Raw genomic sequence first — 22,836 nt, forward strand, 5'->3', positions numbered from 1 at the left:
TAAGCAGTATTACTTTGGTGTCTCTGTCTGTCTGTCTGTATTTCTGTATCTGTCTCTATCCCTCTCTCTAGCCCTGTCCTTTCTCTCTCTCCCTCTCTAACCCCTCTGTGTGTGTGTGTGTGTGTGTGTGTGTGTGTGTGTGTGTGTGTGTGTGTGTGTGTGTGTGTATGTGTTTGTGTGTACATGTCTGTGTTTTATATTTACAGCACTAGTGGCTTACAGTGTTTGATCTGGGCTTGTCATTTTTAATATGTTTTGGAGCATCCCTAGTAGTGACTCCTTCAGATGTTGCTTTCTCCCTGTTCTCTTCTATCCAGTTTAATTTGGGACTCCAATTAAACATAGGTTAGCCATTTCCCATGACATTACCTTTCATAGTTCTTTTTTGAATCCTGTTTCTGAATTATTTTTATCTATTTCTATTTAAGTATTTATTTTTGAGATAAGATCTCATTGTGTAGCTAAGGCTAGCCTGGAATCCACTATGTAGCCCAGGTTGTCCTCAACTCATGGCAATCCTCCTGCCTCAGCCTCCTGAGTGTTGAGACTACAGGAGTGTAGCACCACAGGGTCCCTGCTCTCCATTTAGTACAGTCATTTGCCTTGGACTCCCCTTGTAATTTACCTATCCAGTTTTCTTCTGCTGAACTTTATAACAGTTACTGCTCTTTTACTAGTTCTAAAATTTTCATTTAATTTTTTTCATAATTTCCCTTTATCCACAAAATTTTTATCTCACCCTTCAAACATATTTTTCACAATGACTTTAAAACTTAGACAATTCTGGCCTCAGTTCCTCTGGCACTGCTTGTATTGGGATTTTTTGTTTTGTTTTGTTTTGGTTCTGATAATGGAGTTTAATGTGTGACTGGTTTGATTGAACCTTGCCTGCTTGTGAAAAACCCCAGGGACGGGTTGACTCTAGACACTGAATTTTTTTCTGGAGGGCCTATTGTGAATTTTCTTCTGGAGGGCCTACTCTTTCTCTTAACAGCAGAAGAGTGGGATGCCTCACCTTGATCCAGGTATGAACTGAGCAGATAGAGAGAGGTCTAGAGATGCCAGGCTAATAGGGACAAGAGTTTTAGGAACTAACATTTAGGACTCTTAAGGCCTTGGCGCTATCATTTGTCCCCGTAGGTCAATGACACTTTTAGGGACTGTGCTCAGCATCTTAGTGTATCAGATCCTAATATGTATGCAGCTATTTCTAGTTTTCTGAGTGTTTTGAAAGGGTGAATGGTACCCAATGGTAACTTCGCACACTCAGCTCACCTTTCAGGATCCCCCCTTCTCTGAGATATTGGCCCCCAATACCTTGCTATTTCTGAGTATTCCAGTGCCTCACTTTGACTCGTTGTACATCTTTTTTTTTTGGGTGTGTTGGGGGGTTCATTAACATAAACCTATTATTAGAAAAAAACTTGATAAGCAAATCTGAATATTTATTTTGAATGAAAAAAATCTCTAATTGAAATGAAAGAGGGGCTGAAGAAAAATGCAAACAGGCTATTATCCTTTACTCAGGTATTTTAAATATTGAGAAAAATAAATGGAACCAAAATCCCAACTTTCTAAAACGTCAATGCATAGTTTTAGAGACTAATCACTTTTTTCTGCTATTTAACTTGAAAAAAGTGGGCAAACTTAATAAAGTATTACAAACACATTCAACTTTTTTGACTTGAATGATTTGAGACTTTTCCGTGTTTGGATTAATGTTTAAAAGGTGATTAGCGTCATCAGTAAAGCTGTAAGGTAACTGGTGCTTTGAGCTATATTGCCTAGTCATTTCAAAAACCAGTTTTGCACAACTATGTAAATGGCATTTTTTTTATTGTGTCACTGAAAAAAATTTAGGAACTGTATCTTAAGTTTTTAGCATATCCCAATTAATGTCAAAAGAAAACTGTTGTGATTTGCCTATTAATTGTTTGATAGACATGTTCAACAAATATGCAGGGCTTTGCTTCATGTGGAATGGAAAATTTGGACAGTAGAGGGTGCAATTGTACCTTTAGTTGTGTATTTTGGCCTTTAGAAATTAATTATCTAATGGCTAGCAAAAATGTGAAGAATTTACTGTTTACTATATACTGTTTGTGGAAGTGTATTTAAAAATGAACTGTGTAAATAAACATACATTTTAAAATCATGTAAAACTTTAATTTTGTACTTTAAAAATGGCGTATCCTAACTAGAAATGAAAAAAAAAATAGTGTGTTTTCTATGTAGGAAAGTATGCATGTGATAGAACTATAAGATAATTTTCTTTCATAGCAAGTAAATGTTATTATTCATATGTGTTTTCCCTCTTTTCAAATTGCTTTCAAAAAGAATACGCACATTGATAGCTGCATCAATCAAAAGGCCCCCTGCTAAAGGATGCTGTGCGAAGAGGTTCTTATATTCAACTGCTTGTTTCCACTCAGGTTTTTTCAGTGATCCAGAACTTTCTTACACTTGCAAGTCAAAAATTGTCATTTCCACTTAAACACTAAGGAAAATACATACATTTGCTTTTAAACTTCATTTATAGAGACATGCGGGGTTCAAGTGCCAAAGCCTTTGCAACTTGTCCCCAGATTTCTCTCTTATAGGTAAGAGTCTTGTTTCTCTTGTAGGAAAAGCTTGCATTTAGTTTATTTTTTAATTATTGACAAATGTTGCTTTCTTCCCACAAAATCTGTATTCAAGTATAATAAAGTTGAAGCATTTTATAAACCTCTTTCTCACTTTTAAAAATGAACAGAAAACTTTTGACCTAAGAAATGCTGCTTGTTTAACATTAGCAATGCATATAATTGTTCTTTGATTAAATTGAACGGTTATTTAACACAGTGTTACAGCTTTAGAGTTATCACCAGCACTCAAAGGCATTAATGTTCAGTTAATAATGGTGTTAACATTATTATTTTATTGGGAGGAACAAATCTGATATTATACAGAGACAAATAAACAGTGAAGAAGCAGAGAAAGGCCACCAGTTGAGGTGGCCCGTGCCATGCTAAAAAGTGGGGAGAGGAGTTGTGCATTTTTTCTTTTTTTTGAAAATAGATTTTTTTCTCATACAATACATCCATATCAGCTTCCCCTCCTTCTACTCCTCCCAACTCTGCACTCAAACCTCCCCTCTCCCCTGTATTTTAAAAAACAATGGAGAATGAAAAAATATTTGGAGAAATACATTTGTTTCTTGTACATACATTCACTTGGAATCTTTCTTCATTCTGAACTTCCGAAGGTGTTATAAATGAAGTGATGCCTAGGACACTTGGATTGTTATTGGTCACTGAGGTAACTAGTCTGTTAACAGAAAGACCCTGCTTCCCAAACAGTACCATATGATGCAGCAGGTTTTGGAAAGTGGTACATATCAAAAAGGACTGCTCCAATGAGGCTGACTCCTACATGGCCTTTGAAGGAGGAGCTGGAACTGTGGAAGAAATAACGTTGGTATTGCTCAATGGCTATGCCATGCAGCTGCTAGCTGATGGTGAAGGCAGTGTGCCATTAGCCTAACAATAAATATGAGATCATGGGATCCAAAGTATGATGGAGAGTTGCCATGTAAGATATGGTTGGATATGAAGAAGCGTTATCTTCTAGAAAAATTCCAAGGTGATGGGAAGAAACCACAGTTATGCACATATCTCTGTTGTTCAACCATTGATGTCTGAGCTTTTTATTCTGGAAAAGAGAAACACATTATTAAATTAAGATCTTAATATATGTGGTTTATTATGCATAGAAAGGCTTAAACTAAGCCTTTGATATATGCCTTTTATTATGCATTTCACCATTTAACAGAAGAATGTCCCTTTACCCACCTTTCTTGATAGAGATGGCATTTGATAATAGTTTAATGGCAGTACAATACCTATACTCCTGTTTTTCTCTCGTGAAATTGGCTGTGGTTATCTATTGGACAAATTGTGGCTGTAAGAGGAGATGTCAGTACTTGGTGGTGCTGGTGGGATCAGGACTTTATGCTCTGATCTCAGATACTGCTGTGCATGGGGAGGTGCTTAGAGCTTGTATTAAGTTGTCTGGCTTTCCTTTAGAGAGTAGAATATTATGGAATCTACTAGGGTTCAATACGCTTTGAAAAATGTTTTACTTTTACAAACTTTATTATAAGAACACTTACTCATAAATAAAAACATTACACACTCAAATTATCAAGACCCAAAGTTTATGCAACTCAACGAACTTTTATACAGTCAGTCTAGGAATGCAACCTGTGAAGCCTCACATTATACCTGAAATATTCATTTACTGTGTCCTTTTTGGTGTATCACTTTGAACATCATTTTTATATATTTAAAAATAATTCTTTAAGAATATTAATGACTCACTATTAGAAATATGATTGCAGGGAATCAGCAAGTTATAACATGAGTTCTAGGAGTTCTCAGTGCCTTCAGAGAACTTGTAGGGTGCTACAGTCCATTTCCTGAACATTTGAAACAAACTTGATATTTTTTTGGTAATAATTATCTTTTATATTTCAATGACTTTAAAGACTTTTTAAAGGGCAGAGGGTTGAGCTGTATCTAAAGAGGAATAAAAAGTCATTTGGATGGCTACTCCCTGTAAATATCTTTGCCCAAGAGGGTGAATAATTTGTGTGCTTCTGCCTCCTTTGTCCATCAACTTTTACCAGAATGTAGAATAGTCAGGAGAGGGATTTTTTTTTTCTACACAGTGTGGTGGGTGTGCTTGTCAGGTGCATTCTGGGACACAGGCACAAATATACATTGCATTTTTTATCATCGTCACATAGTAGCACAAAAAGCTCCCCGTAATTTAGAAAACTAAGTAGACATTTCAAAGACTTCTTTTTTAATTAAGAAAATTTTTACTTATTTTACATACCAATCACAGATCCCCCTCTTACCTCCTCTGCCTCTCCAGCCTCTCCCCTCACCACCACCACCACATTCCCTTCTACAAGAAGGTAAGGCCTCCCATGGCAAGTCAGCAGAGCCTGGTACATTCAGTAGAAGTAGGTCTAAGCTCCTCCCCCTGCCTCAAGGCTGTGCAAGGAGTCCCACCATAGGTAGTGGGCTCCAAAAAGCCCGCTCATGCACCAGGGATGAATCCTGATCTTACTGTGTGGGGTTCCCTTAAGCATAAGCTACACAACTATCTCGCTTATGCAGAGAAGCTAGCTAACAAGGAGGACCCAAAGAGGGACTCATGGATCGCCCTGGGAAGGGGAAATAGAGGAGCTCTCCATGAGTAAACTGGGGATTAGGGGTTGGCAATGGAGGGTAGGAGATATGGAGATGAGAACATAAGGGAATGGTATGGTCAAAGACTTTTTAAAATATATTTTATTTTCTGTAGTAGATGGAAGTGGTCTAAATTGTTCTTGACAACTTTGATTTATTAAGAGATGTAAGCTAGGATTTTCATGTGAACCAAATCAAGCTGCTGTGTGTAGTAATGCTAGAATGGCCAAGTAAAAGATCAGTACAACTTTACAAATATTCCATCAACTGCAAACAATCCCAAGACTTCACAAATGGAATTATATGAAATTCAAAGGCTTCTGTGCAGCCAAAGAAACAATCACAGAGTGAAGACACCACTTACAGAATAGTAAAAGAAAATCATTGCCCACTACACATTAGATAGATAAATATGTAGAATATATAAAGAACTGCAAAAATTGTTACACCAAAACCATTACCCAGTCAATAAATGAGCTTCTGAGCACACAGACAATTCACAGAAGAAGAAATATAAATGTCTAATAAGTACTTGAAAGCTGTTCAATGTTCTCAGGTATCAGAGAAATGCAAATCAAAACTGTTTGAAGATTCTTTCTTATGTCAGTCAGAATGACTAACATAAAACAAAGCGAATAACAGGAAGTACAGGCACATGAGAAAGAGGGCTACCGATTGACTGTTGGTGGCAGTGTAAATGTGTGCAATCACTGTGGAAATAACTATAGAAGGTTCTCAAAAAACTAAAAATAGGACTATTACATGGTCCAGCTATACCACCACTCAGTATATACTCAAGGTTTTCTAAGACATCGCAACACAGTTATTCAAACATCCGTGTGTATAGCTGTACCTTTCACAATACCAAGCTTAGATGACTGTTAACAGATTAGGTAATATAAGAGTAGTGTTGCATTAACAGAATGAATAAGCAAATGCAGTACATAAACATAATTGAATTTTATGTAGCCAGAAAGAAAAATTAAATCATGACATTTGCAGAAAAATGGATGAAACTGTGAATCATGTATAGTAAAATAAGCCAGATTAAGAAAGAGAAATGCTACTTTTTTTCTTATGTGGAACCTAATATATATATATATATATTTCATATATATATTTCATATATATATATCAAACATGCTCACCCACACTTCTGTGTGTGTGTGTGTGTGTGTGTGTGTGTGTGTGTGTGTGTGTGTGTACGAGAGAGACTGAGAGAGAGAGAGAGAGAGAATGAAATTAGGAAGCAGATCATAGAGAGGGGGAAGAGATCTTAAGGTAGGTGGTAGAAATAGAGTAATGGAATACATGTGACAGGAAATCAGAAAGCTGGACTACAGCAGAAAAGACAGAACCAGCTGCAGAGGGACAGTCAGCATGAGGGACAGTACTAAGTGAAGGGAATGGGTGAGAACAAAATATAATGAATTATACATATTTATAAAATTACCATAATGAGCTGGGCAGTGGTGGCCCACGCCTTTAATCCCAGTACTCGGGAAGCAGAGGAAGGTAGATGTCTGTGAGTTTGATGTCAGCCTGGTCTACAGAGCGAGATCCAGGACAGGCACCAAACTACACAGAGAAACCCTGTCCCAAAAAAACTAACTAACTAACTAACTAACTAACTAAATAAATAAATAAATAAAATGCTATAATGAAATCCATCACTTTATGTGGTAACCTAAAAAATTAACAAATAAATATGATGTGAGAGTATATTTTGTTTTCATATTGCACCAAAAAATGGTGCTTAGTCACCCATATAACACTAATGATAATTTAGGGGTACCAAAATCAGTAATACAGTTAAGAAAGAGAAACCTTAAGTTTAAATGTGCTAAAATAATGTACAGAAATACATAAATAAGATAAATAGTTTTTGTAAAAGTTTTAAGAAAGAACATCTTTAATGAGTGTGTCACAGGCCATTCAGTTGAAGAAATATCATATTTAAGCCTGCTACAGTGGCCCATGCCTGTAATCTTAGCACTGAGAAGGTTGGGGCAGGAGGGCCAGTGTGTGAAGGCAGTATTGTCTACATAGTGGGTTCCAGGTCAGCCTATCTCAAATAATATTTGAAGTGTTCATTATTTTGAGTTTCACCAAGATCATCACTAAGATTTTTTGCAAGAAGTGGGAATAAATGTGTAATTCAATACAATTCACTACTTTCTTTAAAAATAAAAAATAAAACCTTCACTGTGCTGGGAATTGGTGAACGAGTTTCAGAGTTGACTCGGGTGAGTTTTCTCATTTCCTTTCCTTTGGGTTTTTCCAGAATACAAACTAGGATGGTGACTTTAACAATCTTGATGTTCATTCTAGATAAATATCCTATGATAAACACCATTAGTAAAGACTGAAGACACACCCTTTTCTTCAAAATGGAGGGGAGCAGTGGGATGTCTAATCACCACGAATGCTGCTGCCATTTTTTATTTAATCATAAGGAAATGTCTAGCCAAGAACAGACTGACACTGAACTCTGGATCTTACTGCTTCAATCTCCTGGTTTTCTGACTGTTCATGTGTTAGTATGAGTGTGTTGCCTGTGTGTGGACTTAAAATTCAGTAAATGAAACCATAGAGTGAATACAGGATACCGTTGAATTGAGCACCAGCCTGCCTTCTGAGAAGATCCTCCTGTTGCCCATAGAGTCAGGTTCTTATCAGTGCAAAGTTGAAAATGCACACATTTCTTGAAGTTTTATATTTCCCTAGAAAGCAGCATTACTTTTATCATTCCATGAGTAGTGTTTTGAAGCTTCACCTGTCATTATTTCTGCTTAAAACGGGTGGGCAGTCAGCATCGAGGTGTTCCCAAGGAAGATTGAATTTTGACTGCATTATGTTCTATGGAAAACTTGGATGAATTTTCCACATTAACTCCCTAAGTCTGATCTTTGAGGGAAAACATTCTTACATAATGACATGATTCAAGACAGACACTGAACATACTGCAAAAATGCAAAAGAGTTTAGAAGTCTTGATTTTGTGTTTATTCTTTGGCACACTGAACCTAGGTAATACACATTTGCAGTATTCTTCATGTGTGAGAGGAAGTGTACACATGGGCCTGTGTTCCTGGCTGTGTGTGTGCTTGTTGTGTAGGTGCATGTGCTTGCATATGGAGGCCAGAATTCGACAAGGAGTGTCTTCCTCTGTTGTCCCCCACCTTATTTTTTAAGACACTGTGTCCCAATGAACCTAAGGCTCACAGACTTGGTAAAGATTGTACAAGACCAATTGGCTAGCAGGCCCCAGGAGTCTTTCTGTCTCCACCTCCCCAATGCAGGGATGACTGACCTACAAGATTTCCATGGCACTGGATACAGTACTGGGGATATAAACTCAGCTCTCCATGCTTGTCTGGAAAGTACTTTAATAACTGAGTCATGTTTCCAACCCTGATCTTAGTAGATGTTTACACATTTGTCTTGTACATCTGAGACAGTGATATTTAAAGCATTCTTCATGTACCAGATTAAATGTCTGTACCTTGCCAAAATGAAGTTTTCAAGATACCAAACATGACAAGAAAAGAATGATTGAATATTGAATATTTTCTAAATGTGTTGTTAGGGAAGGTAACTGGTAATTTTATAGTTGGTTAAGATATGTTGCATATTTACACATCTCATGAGATCCAGCCTGGGGCTTCCACCTTGTTCCAAGAGTGATACTCTTGTGTCCAGATATCTATCTTGGCTCTGAAATGAAATGGCATCCATTTATTTTAGCAGCTTAGTGCTTCATTTGCTTCTCAATAGAAAGATGGAGTTATGAACATGCATCTGAGATGACTGTATGAAAGTCACAGTATAAAAGTTTCCTTAATCTGAAGTGAAGGGACACTTGCCTGCCTGTTAAGTTAATGAGACTGAAAATAGCTTTGGACTTTCCTTCTAAGCATGTTTTGTCTGCAACTGTTCTTCCTCCAGTCCCTTCACAATTACAGAAAATTCTCTCTTGGCTTAATTCAGTCATTTTACTTACTGATCCAATATTAATTCACTGGCCTATTTTATTTCCTATTGTCCATCTTCAGTACATTCCCACATTAATAATGGCAATGGGTTCACTAGTAAAAAGCCGGTTTTCACTGGGCGGTGGTGGCGCACGCCTTTAATCCCAGCACTCGGGAGGCAGAGCCAGGCGGATCTCTGTGAGTTCGAGGCCAGCCTGGTCTCCAAAGCGAGTTCCAGGAAAGGCGCAAAGCTACACAGAGAAACCCTGTCTCGAAAAACCAAAAAAAAAAAAAAAAAAAAAAAAAAAAAGCCGGTTTTCTTTACTTTAAATTTAGACTGACAAAATATTAGAATAGCCAATTCCTACCAGCTGTTAAGGACTTTTTAAAATAAAAGCTATGACAAAAGGAAAATACTAACCACAGAGTTATGCTCTCCTAGGTCACATGATATCAAGCCTGCTTTCTTAAAATTTAAAACCACAAAATACATTTACTCATCATCATGACATAATTTAGAGTTATATCATACAGTGAAAAACAAAGAAGTTTCCCTTTGTTTTCAAGTTCCAGACATGCTACTTTTTGAGATTCTGGGACAATAAACCAGTACCACAGGGATTCTCAGAGTTTTCAAAATTGTAATATTTTAAACATATTTCTAACAGCCTCTACACTCATAATTTGAACAGCTGAAAGTCTTGTTTAAAGAATAAACAGACAAAGTTAACTAGTACTTACGAAGAACTACATCCCACAGGGACATTTGATGAAACACACAATTTAAGGTTCGGATTTTCCAGTAAGATAAAAGGCCCTCATGGAATCACACATGGGCACTGCCCATTAAGGGCTAACAGCAAGTATTTTAGAATATTTTGTGGAAAATCTTGATGCCTTAAATGAGGAAACTATGTAGATTTTATATCTCAGAACCTCTGAAGTGGAAGGGAGAGAGTGCCATTCATTAATCGGGAGTGGGAGGTATTTGGATGTTGCGTGTTCACGTGTATGCTTGCTGGACTTAATGTGAGGTAAAAAGAGGGGGTGGAGAGATGGCTCAGGGGTGTAGAGCATTTGCTGCTCTTGCAGAGGATTCGGGCTGGTTCTCAGTTCGTACATGGTGGCTCACCACCATCATCACAGACTCAGTTCCAAGGGATCTGAAGCCATTTTCAGACTTTTGTGGGCCTTGTGCATGCATGTGACTCATATACATGCAGGTAAAACACTCATGCACAGAAAAAAGTAAAATGAACAAAATTTGAAAAATTATAAAAAGTATTTCTGTGAATGAAGCCTTTTTTTTTAAAGATCATTTCACTATGCAGCCTAGGTTAGTTCTGAACAAAAGATCTGGTACCTTATCCAAGTGCTGGGATTACAAAATGTACCTGGATTAATAAAGTATTTTAAATGATGTTTTATGCATTTAAAATTTACATTTGTGAAGAATACCATCTTTTTCTTAAAAACTTCTCCTTCTGGCATTAGAAATGTAGAGCTTGCTAATGAGTACATAAAGAACATTCATTCTGTTAGTGCCTGGATTTTAATAAAGACTGCTCTAGCCTAAGGTCCAATGATAACTTACCATCATTTTGTGCCATTGACTCTGAGGATACATTTCAGCTGATATCGGACACGACATTAATTCAGTATTAAGCACATGAGCAATGTTAGCGCACTGCACTATAGCTTTCCAAGTCACTGAAGGAAGATTTTTTTTTTTATCATCAATACTTTTTCTTTTCTTTTCTTTTCCCTGCAGAACTTGCCATTTGGAGTAACATGACTTTAAAACAGTCCAGCCATTAGAACTGTTGCTTATAGCCATTTAAATGTATACTTAAAATTTTATTTCAATTTTAGTTTCATTTTATTTTATGCCTCTGTGTGTGTGTGTGTGTGTGTGTGTGTGTGTGTGTGTGTGTGTGTGTGTGTGTGTTTGTACTGTGTATGTGCCTGGTACCCACGGAAAATAGAAAAGGGCATCAGATGATTGCAAGCCAGCGGGTGGGTGCTAAACATTGAACCCATGTCCCCTGGATGAGCAGCCACTGAACTTAACCTCTGGGTTATCTCTCTAGCCCCTAAATGTAGATTCTTCATAATCAAATATCCCTCCCCAAATTCAATCATAAGACTAATTTAATTCTATGAGTGAATAAAATACTAAGTGCTCGAATTATTGTGCTTAATTCATAGGAAACCAATGTTAATTGTTTCTTTAAAAGCAATAAACCAGAGACACCTAAACAGCTCACAACCACCTGTAATTCTAGCTTCATGGGATTGAGCAACCTCTTCTGACCACTGAGAATCCCTGTATTTGTATGTGCGTATTGACAGGCACACACACAAACGAACATTATTTTTAAAATATATATATTTAAAAGTTGACCATGGATGCAGAGTAAAAATAATTTATCTACTGAAAAATAATTTCAGGATCTTGGTTTTTCAGATAAAATTTCTTTCCAGCATTGATCAAGAACCATACCACCCGCCCCCCTCCCAAAAAAAGTCCTTGTGTCTTACAATCTAAACCAGTCAAAAACATGCTAGAAAAAAATTATTTAAAACATTTATTTCAGGGCCAGTGAGGTGTTTTCGTGGGTAAAGGCACATGCTCAACCTAGGAACCAAGTTCAAACCCCCAGGACTCATGTAGTGGGAGGAGAGAAATGACATGTACCTGCTGTCTGTCACTTGGCCATCACATGCGCACCATGGTAGGCGCAACCCCTCAAAAATGTGTAATATTTATCCTGATCTTATTCTTTAAAGAGAAAGATCCCAGAAGTCTAAGTTTTGTACGAAGTTATAACGTCTTGGGAGAAATTCATATTCTCTGTAATAAAGGCTAATATAACAATATATTCAAAGTGTAAGTGATTTGTAATCGTCAGCTCTTTTGAACTGTGCACGTCCTTCGTGTTTGTTGCAGCAGATCCCTGATTCTTAAAGTCAGACCCATCATGGAACACTTTTTGAATTTTAAGCATTTTATTTTAAATGAGACAGCAGCAGGCATTAATGTTATAGTTCGTGGGTAGTTCTCTCACTTAAGGAAAGTTTACAGTTTAGTATTGAAAAGCCTCACTTTGATGAAAATCCTGAATACTTATGGCTTAAGTGCTGTTTTAAACATGCTTTTTGTGGGGTGAGGAACAATTTTATTACTTTTTTCCTCCCTTCTTTTCCTTGCAGACAAGGTTTTTACAAGCAAGGCAGTACGTTCTCTATCTTCTGCAGGGAGACATTGAGTAACCTCATTTAAGCCTTGAGAGGCTAAAAACAAAGTTTCTTATCCATTGCTTGGGATACATTTTTAGATGTAAACTCTTGGCTTTAGAGACCCCAAAATAAATCTATAAGAAATATTTTCCCAGGGAAGTAGAGAGTTCCCACAGGTTAACTCAAATTTTGGCCCTTTGCCTGGGAAGAGGAAATTGTCCCAGAAGAAAGCCATCAGTCATATGGAGTCACAGTACTTCCGCTCAGTTGACTTTTAAGGAAAACAGCAGTAACTCAGAACTCTTATTTACTGCTATCTTTTGAAAACGTTTCATGACCTGTGCACTTTTTATATCACAGTCTGAAGCAAATGTACTTCAAAGCTTCCTGTTGGAAAGAGCGAACATGAAGTCATCTGTAGAGAGAATTAGATCATAGTCTTTGTGGAAAATGTGTAGGGTTGCATATCCTTTTCATTTGCACCTCTCATTACCACGGAGCATACTTGAAATTAAGAAAGAAAGAGAGAAAGAAAGAGAGGAAGAGAGAAAAAGAAAGAGAGAAAGAAAGAACATGTTAATGTACCAGTGGCTAGGCTTTCTTTTTCCTGCCTTTTTAAAGCTCAGATACACAAAGCTGTGCGTTTAAGAGAATAAGTAAGCTTTTTATTTAATTTTTTTATTTTTGAGATAGATTTGTGTCGTTGACTAATCTGAGATTCCAGGCAATAGTTGTATGCTGCAATTTAGTTATAATGTATTTTCCGTCTATTTTGTGTAAGTGTTAAAGGGTGGACAGATAGAATACAGAGAATTATAACACAGAGTGTGGAAGAACAGTAAATTAAAGCTCCTAATTAAAAAAAAAACCCTATAAATTTGGAAGAGGTGATGTGGGTTTAGTTAACTATTAGACACTTACGTAAGCATTAGGTAAATATTTTGGGTGTTCTAAGTCAGTGTTCCCAAGATGAGAGACCAACTCTTGTACTGAAAGAATGCCACCTCCGTGCCAGAATTTTAGCCCACACTGAGAGGTCCCTGCTGGCGAAGTGGTTGGTTAGAGTGAGTGAGTGTGTGTGTGTGTGTGTGTGTGTGTGTGTGTGTGTGTGTGTGTGGTGGGTGGTACAGTGCAATTATAGCTTCTGTAGTTTTCCCATCGTTTTTCGATTTTACCTCGTCTCCAAAGTTGGCAAAGATTCTCCATTAATGCTGGGCTCTCACGGAAGTAACATTTAAAAAGTATATGGTTCCCTTTCAGTAAGAATGTTTTGGAACTCCGCTGTGATTTTAAGCCCCCACCCACTTCACCAAACCCAGCAAATGGAAGAAGCCAGGCCTCTAGTGAACCATTGGGCAGCTGATGCTAGCACAAATGGGAGGGACCAGGGAGCAGCTGAGAGGCCTTCTGTGGCCCCAAATCGTTTGGGGTTTGCCCCTAGAAGAATTCATTGATCTGAGTTTGGCCGGTGCAGAAGAGGAGAGCCTAGGAGAGTGGGAGGCTTGGGTGGGGGAAGTCAGATACCCCATCCCTAACCTTCCCCCAAAGGTACCTAGATGCCTGGGGAATCCCTCCCAAGCACCGTAGCTCTCACCTTCGGAGAGTCAAGTTTCTTTAGGAGCGTTAGACACCTGTGTGAGGCGCTCCCTGTGGGAAAGGTGGCGTAGGGGACGCCAGAGCTCCATCCACACCGCTTTCCTCTGTGAGGCTGCGGTTACAATCCCTCCAGAAGTCAGAGCTGTTAGCATGCACACTCTGCTCTCTTCCTTGGTCGACAGGAACCTAGCCCCACATTCTGGAGACGGAGCCCGCTGACGCCTCTCCAGTTTGCTCCGGGTCCTCTCCCTCCCACCTCTCCACCTCCAAAGTAGCGCTCCAGCCTCTCTCCGCCCGCACAGCCCCAGCGCCCCCGAGCTTTATCAGGCTCCCCACACACATCGTTGGCTTCCTTTGGCACCCGGCGCTGGTGACCCTGGCGGAGCAGCCGCCTCCTCCGAGCCCAGTCCCCCTCCTCCCGCCCGCGGGTCACCGCGCCTCCAGGCTCTGCTCCCCCAGGCACCGCGGCGCCCACCGCCTTTCAGGTTCATCCTGAGCTGGACCTGTTTTGCTCATCCCTAAACCCGGAGAAGTGGAATCTGCACACTGAAACTCTCGGTGGCTGGAGCGGCGGACTGGGCATGCTCAGAAGCCAGGTTTGGCTTTGGTCTCAAGTCGAAGGAAGCTTTTGCACTCGCGAGGCAGCGGCGACTTTAGGGAAAGTTGATCCGAGAGGGGAGGAAGCCCCAAGACGCGGAGCAGCGGCAGGAAGGAGCCCCCGGCAGCCCGGAGGAGCATGGGCACCCTGCGGGATTTACAGTACGCGCTCCAGGAGAAGATCGAGGAGCTGAGGCAGCGGGATGCTCTCATCGATGAGCTGGAGCTGGAGTTGGATCAGAAGGACGAACTGATCCAGAAGCTGCAGAACGAACTGGACAAGTACCGCTCGGTGATCCGGCCCGCCACCCAGCAGGCGCAGAAGCAGAGCGCCAGCACCTTGCAGGGTGAACCGCGCACCAAGCGCCAGGCGATCTCCGCGGAGCCCACCGCCTTCGACATCCAGGATCTCAGCCACGTGACCCTGCCCTTCTACCCCAAGAGCCCACAGTAAGCAGGGTTACGCGCCCGGGGCCATGTGGCGCCCTGGCGGTGGGGAGCTGCGGGTCTCTGTATTGTCTGTCGGCCCCTGCCCCTCCCGCTTGCCATGTCTGTCCTCATCCTCAGAAATGTCTCATTTTCACGGCACTTCTTGAGGGGCTGTGCACGTTTCTCAGGGCCAGACTCCCTGCACATCCGTTGCCTCCGTGTCTTTGTCAGATGCCAAGGTATTTTTAAAATATGCATATACGTTCATAGATGCCACCTACTGTACATAAGAGTTTGGACGCGCCCCAGGTGTGTGTCTGACCGTGTGTGTGAGTGACTGTTGAATGGAGGAATCAGAACCCCGTCTCCCCCAAAGCCCCAGCCAACCTGGCCAGCCGGAAAATCCTAACTGCAGGCTCATCAGACTGAAATGAAATGCGTTGATATTACCCTGACTTTCCACGCTCTTGTGGCTCTCCTGGATTTTTCTACATGCCGCCGGCACTTCATGCTGGTACCGTTCAAACCTGATGTTCTGTCACCATCAAAGTGCAAAAGAATAAGTCAATATACATATAAAACAGAAGGTTTTTTTTTTTTTAAATTTCCCGAGTTGGATGACATTTACAACCCATAAATGGAAGCCTAGTCTGTTGATTCTTAAAAAAAAAAAAATGTTTTCATAATATCCGAGAGAATGTTACTTGTTTTCCTAAAAGAATTCTCACATGATTACTAATGACCATTTCCCTAGAGGGTTTGTGTATTTTCAGGGACAGTGTGGTCAAGCTCACCACGTTATTGCCCGTGTGGACCATGCTGTACCTCACACTCAGGTCTAAAGTCACTCTGCTGCTGCTCTAGCATGTTAGAGAGCAGTGTAGTTCTGATGTCAGTAGGATTCATAACTTGGATAGGAACACTGAATGAAACTTGTTACACAACACTCAACCCCAGAGTCCATATGGAGAGCAAGCAGCAGGGACAGGACGCTAACAGAACCAGAACACCATCTGAATGGCATTTTAATTAATAGTAATGACATAATTGGTAAAGCAGAGGATTCTGTTGTCCTCCTCTTAACTACATAACACGGCTGCATGACACGTGTTACATAATGGCCGAAGGTCCCCGGGAAACCTTTACTTCATAAACACAGGGAATTCATAAGAGGAGAAAGTGCATGCTTGCTTATCTCCATTTATATTTCTCAGATGGGAGGGGTCATGAGTATGCACTACGTACACTGTTTGAAAACTTACAAGCCCAATCTATGCATGTTGGCTCCCATGAATCATTTGCGGGCTTAGCTGAAGGAGTTTGAATTCTGTGGAGTAGGGGAGAGTTGATAGAGATAACTACTGAGATTCCGACCTTGCCAAGTTACCATGATAGATCAGCGGATGTCAATTTGTCTTAGAGACCCGAGTGATCTGAATCCATTGGAGCTTTCTTTGGTAAATTAATTTGCAGTCACTGGCATGTTCTCCTATTTCAGCTAACAAGGTACATGGCCATCTCCCCTGGGCCAAGTTTTGCAGAAAATATAACTCAGTGACAGCTCTTTGTATCTTAAACAGTCTACAGGATAGTCATTTTAGTATCTGCAGGACTTTGGAGTAACCCAGAACAAACTCAGCTCTTATAAAAAGACCATTTTTAATAGGCTTTTAGATGCAATATGATCAACCCAGCCGATAACTCCAGTTAAGTATTCTATTTGAGAAAGTCTAAAGAAATCCAGGCAGCAGGAATGAACTGTAGAATGTGGAACATTGAGAAAGCTCTTGACACAGGACACTGGTGTTTTGATAAAAGTCCACAGTGGAAAATAAAATTAGAAAAGCACATGCTTTGTAGTATCCCTGTAGGACAAACATTGAATCTATTGAACATGCTTTGCACTCTGGTACCTATTTGATAACTTTAAGGACTCAGTTGTTAAGGTGGTATTGCCATGTGAGTTTTGTAATTCTGAAGGATTATATTGGAGAAAATGATAAAATGTCTTCCAAGTTTAAATAATTTTGGAAAAACATCTGTTCTTTTTTTCACACTTACATAAAGGAAACCAGAATAAAATTGCCTTGAGTGGTAGTATACCTTCCTTGGGGAAAAGAAGTACATTGTATGCGAAATAGTTATTATTCTCGACCATTGGAGTACAAGGTCTCCACATAGAACTACGAAAACGTGCCACTCTAAAAACATTTTTTTTTGCATTTCAATGTAATTTGTTGGAATCTTTTTAATATTCAGACTTACTGGCAACACGTGTTTATGTTTTTAATCTTTATTGCAACTTAAATTTAATCACTTTCCTAAAGATTAAGGTTGAAGTGAAGAAACTATCTAAGAAGACTGGACTGGATTTCAGCTGCACATTCCTTTTAGTTTCTTGTTATCTTTCCAGTAGATGTAGTTCATGACTGATGTTCTGTTCAATTACCGGATGACTGGAAGACACCTTCTAGTGTTCCCTTACTGAGGTTGCCTTTTGAGAATTACGATATTTTAAAACTTCTTTTTTTCTTAGTAACTATTGATCATTTGAGTTATAAAAAGCAGTATAAAATTTAAAGCAGTCCGATAACTTTTATCATCTTAAGGGTTCTTCATTGGGATTTTTCTCTCTAAGGTGAGAATTGGAAGAAAGCCTCTGTTGGATTCCACCACAGAGGAAGACAATTCTGCTGCACCTGTGAGATGGGGGAAGCATGTGTGGGGGTGTTGGTCTTTCACAATCTGTATAGATATAACCTTTAAACCCTTTTTAGGCTATTTACGAATGTGCTAGAAGAACTGATGTAGCAAATTGGAATCTGTATTATACTGCTGCCAAGGAACTACTTAACAATGTAAAACCACTAGATTCTATGTTCCAAAATACATCTAGCAAAAGCTCCTTAACAATGGAACAAACAAACAAACCCAGTCATCCAGTCTGTGAGATCAGGACACCTGATGGGCCACATGAACTTCTAAAATCATTTTATTTAATGACATTTTGTTCCTAAAGATGCTCTCGCTGTCCCCAAATCTTCGTTTGCTGTCACAGCCTTCCATGTCATTTCAGCTGGACTACCTCATCTCGAGCTCCTATCAAAACTTGTTAATGTCTGCATGTTTTTGTAGAGCTGTTGCATTTATCCCTGAGGTGGCCTCACTTCAGAGAATGATGACATGTTCTATTCTGTTTCTCTTTGTGATTGTGAAATGCTTTGGAAGAGTTGGAGATAAGAGAGAAAGATAGAGAATTTTTCTATCTTTAGGTAGGAATCAAAATTTAAAAGATCCTATGTGATCTTCTAAACCTTGATATTATAGTCCAAGAGAAACAATATCTCCCTAAGTGGTATGTATTTAATTCTGAAGGAAGTCATGGAAATCATGGAATTCTAGGGTGATTATACATAAGCTAATATTAAAACATAGATTTCTGTGAAGGTATTAAATTTCTAATAAGCTTTATAAGTTAGTTCAATACTTGTATGTGATACCGTCCATATGGAAAATCTTGTAAGGCACGTAAGCCTTGCCTTTACAGACTTAGCAAGGGACCCAACGATATTATACAAGTCAATATTTTAGGAACTTGTGTAAGGTGAAATGCAGAGCAGTTCACTCCAACAGTTGGAGGATTCTGTGGCTCCTAATGAACTGTGTGGTATCAGGAACTCCCCAAAAGTACATGTTGTTTGTATTGTAGGACTGGTAAGATTGCCATGATTTAAATAAAGCACTTCACAGTGTGAAGGGAGGAGCGAGGGATGTGGGAGTTACAGCTCAAGCCATCAGCAGAGACAGGGCACATCCAGAGAACGGTGGCAACCAGGGGCTTTCCCGGAGTGCCATGGAGGGAACTAACACTCAGTTTCTACGATATTATATTATAAAGTGGATTAAGAGGAACTTACTCTTGCTTTTAGAATGGTCAAGAATGGTGTGTGTGTGTGTGTGTGTGTGTGTGTGTGTGTGTGTGTGTGTGTGTGTATGTGTGTGTGTGTGTTTCAGCAGGGGTAGGTAGTAGTGAAGTTCTGAATATCAGAGTGTGGTTCTAACCTTCCACCACAACTACACTAACTAGATAAGAATATTTAACCTAACCAAAAAGCAGATGATGGAGATTCTTAAAGAAACCAAGGTCCACTCTTAAAGAAACCAAATACCTTTCTGAGTACCATTGAAAACAGTTTAGTTATATGCCATAGGCCCGCTCCTCAGATTCTTCACACGCCTGGGCAGACTGATAGAGATGAGAATGTAATCTTGTTAGTTATTCAAATTCATCTCCCTTGCTTCTGTGGGGGAGCTAAATTCTGACCCAAGGTTATTATAATAGTTTCCAATTTAAGTTTGAACATTAATTTGACATTGCAGCCTATTCAGTGAAACAAAATTTGTACAAAGGCTTTATAATATTATATGGGATCATGTTGCTAAATATCCTGTTAGGGTGTTTGGAAGTACAGTCAAGTTGCTTGCCCCTAAAATGGGACTTACAATGAAAACACTGGGAAGCCTTAAATAGAGTAGCTCTAGGCACTGCCTGAGAATATAAATGACCATCTTTCTTGCTCTACTGGGGTACATTTCCAGGCTCTCACTATTTAGTGTTTCATTAAAGAGTTGGTTTGGATTTCTGTTAGAAAAGGGTAGAATAAGACACGTGATGTTTCCATTGTTGCTCTTTGCAGGTTATAAGGCATATGGGCATATTTTTTTTTCCTGTCTGCCTAGCAATGGAGGGTCTCCATGGTATCCTAGCAACCATATTTGAACACCAGGCTGCTGCTCTTTCTGCTATCTCTACCATAGGTGCTGCTGCCCATCCCAAGGAACTGGGATTGCTGCTAGCATCTCAGGCCCTCTGCCTTGAACCTTCCTGGCACTGAGAACACAAGACAATGTGACAAATACTCACGTGCTCAAAACAGCACTTACCAGCACGCTCAACAGCTTATTATGCAATCACATCTGTGGCATTTTGAATCTTAATCTGAATTGTTGAGCTGGTGTGTTTTGGCACCCCTCCCTCCTGTGAGAGTCCCTCTCTACTTCCTCACACACAGCTTCCTGACACCACTACTCGTCCCTCTCATCATCCTTCGTAGTTATTCCTTTCCTTGCTATCTCCTTAAAGATTTTTCTTTTTTGAGAAATTAAATCTGTCCAGCCTGCGTGAACTCTCTAAGTACAGTTTTGTTGGTAAGATCAGAGGAACACTCTCCTTCCCAAACTGACATATAAATATAAACAATAGCACAAAAACTGCAGCTACACAAAGCAGATGTTTAACACAAGGTGGGACTAAGCATAGTACACTCTCAGAAGTGTCTTGTTTGGGAATGGAATTTTTTGATCATACTTATTCATGTTAAAAAAAAAAAACCAGGAGAGTAGAGTGGGGGGAAGACCTTTTGGGATGTGGGGCAGAACAAGAGGAGCACTGTTAAAGCTGTGCTATATTTTCCAGGAAGTTTGAAAGTAGCAATATACTTTCTCGACACATACATATGCCCCAATAGTAGAGCAGAGTTTGCAAGAAAGGTAGTCCTTTGTGGACAAAAACTGACGGGACCACATCTGAAAGCTTGCCCCCCTTGAGAGGCTATACTGAGATATCTTCAGAAAATCATGTAGATATTTCTCTTCAGACCAATGTCTGTTTTGAATTCTTTATGTTTTCCCTTTGCAGCATCACTTAATCTAACATCAGGGAGGGATTGGTGGCCTGTCTGCAGGCTTCAATGAGCAGAGGAAAGGGCAGTATGTCAGCATGTAGCTGTTCTGAAGTAGCAGGTCAAGAATGATTCTGCCTGTCATCACCACCACCACCACCACCACCACCACCACCACTACCCTGCTAATTTTCATGGGACACCAACTCTGTGACAGATCTATCTTTCTTCTGCTTAACCTGCATCACGTATTTTCTCCGTGTGTGTGTGTGTGTGTGTGTGTGTGTGTGTGTGTGTGTGTGTGTGTGTAAAATGAAAGAATGTGCACATTGTGTGAGGATATGCTCATAGCATAGGCATGTATGGAAGCCAGTTGTTGATGTTGTGTCTTCCTTAATTGCTATTCCTCATTGTTGCTGCCATTATTATTATTATTATTATTATTATTATTATTATTATTATTTGAAACAGAGTCTATCATTGGGCCTGTGGATCCCTGTTGGGGCTATGCTGTTTGTCTCTGCACCTTACAGGCACAGTGCAGCTTTTAAGTGGATGCTGGGATTCAAGCTTAGGTCCTTATGCCTTCCTAAGAAGCACTTTATCCACTGAGCCATCTTCCCCTCCCCTGCATCGTGGATTTCAATACCTCTGTAAGGAATGTTCTAGATTATTCCCATTTCCCAGCCTGAGGAACAGAACACCTAGACTCCTAGAAAGTAAGGCTCCTGCTCAAGGGCATTCACTTAGTAAAAAACTGAACCAGAATTGGAGCTGCTGGAGCCTTTCTCAGCAATCACTAGGTTCATACCCTGCTCCAAAGCCTACAGGGATTGGGTAACTGCAGAACCTAAGAATAACTTATGGGCTGTTCTGGGGAAATTGTCTGTTCACCTATAATCAAAGAGGAAGCAGGAAAACCTTGGGAGAAGTCGAAGAAATTAGGCAGGACTTTTCCCCAAACATGACTGCACATTAGAATCACCTGGGGAACTTTAAAAATTGAATTGCCTAAGCTTTACCACAAATGAACTAAAATCAGAGGTTTTCAAATGATTCCTATGATGGCTCCAATGTGAAACAAAACTTGGGAGTCACTGTGATGAGAAGATGACAGGACATGTTGTGTGTGTATGACAGCAAATAGAGGACCGGACTAGGTCTAGAGAATTGAGTTCCTCTGTGGGCTTAAATCTTTATCAGCTTGCAAAATCTGTGATGAATTTTATTTTTTATTACACTGTAAGCATATAATGTCTTATTGTTTATTCTCCCAAGTATGTAGCGTTCTCCATAGCCCATTTCTTCTTAACCATGATTGTTCATTAGAAAACTGCTGAGGGAGATTTTGAACACATCTTTGCTGGGTGCCACCAGCAAGATTGATTCAGTCACTCTGGGGTTAGGCTTATGGAATAGTTGCATGTTTTAGTCCAGAGATGACTCTCATCTTCGTTTTGAGTTGAGAACCTCTTCACTAGCCCACCTGACTCCTCATGCTACCGATCACTCCCTATTCTTTGGGAGAGATGCTGCTCCCAGGGGAAGGAGGCAGCTCCAGCTGTGTTAACCATCACAGCTGGAATTTCCCCTTCATTCTGATTCTGGGGATGCCTACTACAGTCCTGGCCACACAAAAGCATCAGCAGCTCCATTCAACTGGCAAGCCTGTCTCCTCTTTCCAGCCAGCCACAAGTCCCGGCCAGCCACCAGATACATATTAGGGTCAGCCATCACCCTGAGTGTATTTTCCACTTTTGCTGGGGGCAGCGGTCATGTCTGCGAAAGAGACTGTTTCCTCGAATCCCAGCTGGTTCTATGAGATTTGAAATTGATGGAGGTGAAACAAAGACAAGCCCCTCTTGGAAGAGCAGGGCAGAGCTTGTAGCACTTCTCTGTCTGGTATGAGATGCCTCTGCAGCCAGCTAGCTTTTTTTTCCCCCTTACAGATATTTTATCCTTTTAAGGCAAACAGCTTGAGCTCCGGCTGAGAAGTACTTTCCAAGGAGGTTTCAACGAAAGCAGAGCAAGCAAATCAACCTCTCAGCCCCCTTTCCAGACAGTTTGGTCTGAGAGAACAGAT

General features: G+C 40.0%; 1 protein-coding gene across 1 annotated transcript in view; it reads left to right on the forward strand.

The window, feature by feature from the left end:
* Positions 1–12,100: 12,100 nt before the first annotated feature.
* The window catches only part of Prkg1 (protein kinase cGMP-dependent 1), a 1,138,884-nt gene continuing 1,128,148 nt past the window's right edge, over positions 12,101–22,836 (forward strand). The window contains 1 exon segment of the mRNA XM_052760872.1: positions 12,101–15,093. Within this exon segment, the coding sequence (XP_052616832.1) occupies positions 14,783–15,093 (311 nt within the window). The 5' untranslated portion in view covers positions 12,101–14,782.

The sequence above is a fragment of the Peromyscus californicus genome, unplaced genomic scaffold, assembly GCF_007827085.1.
Source record: "Peromyscus californicus insignis strain IS unplaced genomic scaffold, ASM782708v3 Scaffold_4__1_contigs__length_199733344, whole genome shotgun sequence".
NCBI classification, from domain to species: domain Eukaryota; kingdom Metazoa; phylum Chordata; class Mammalia; order Rodentia; family Cricetidae; genus Peromyscus; species Peromyscus californicus.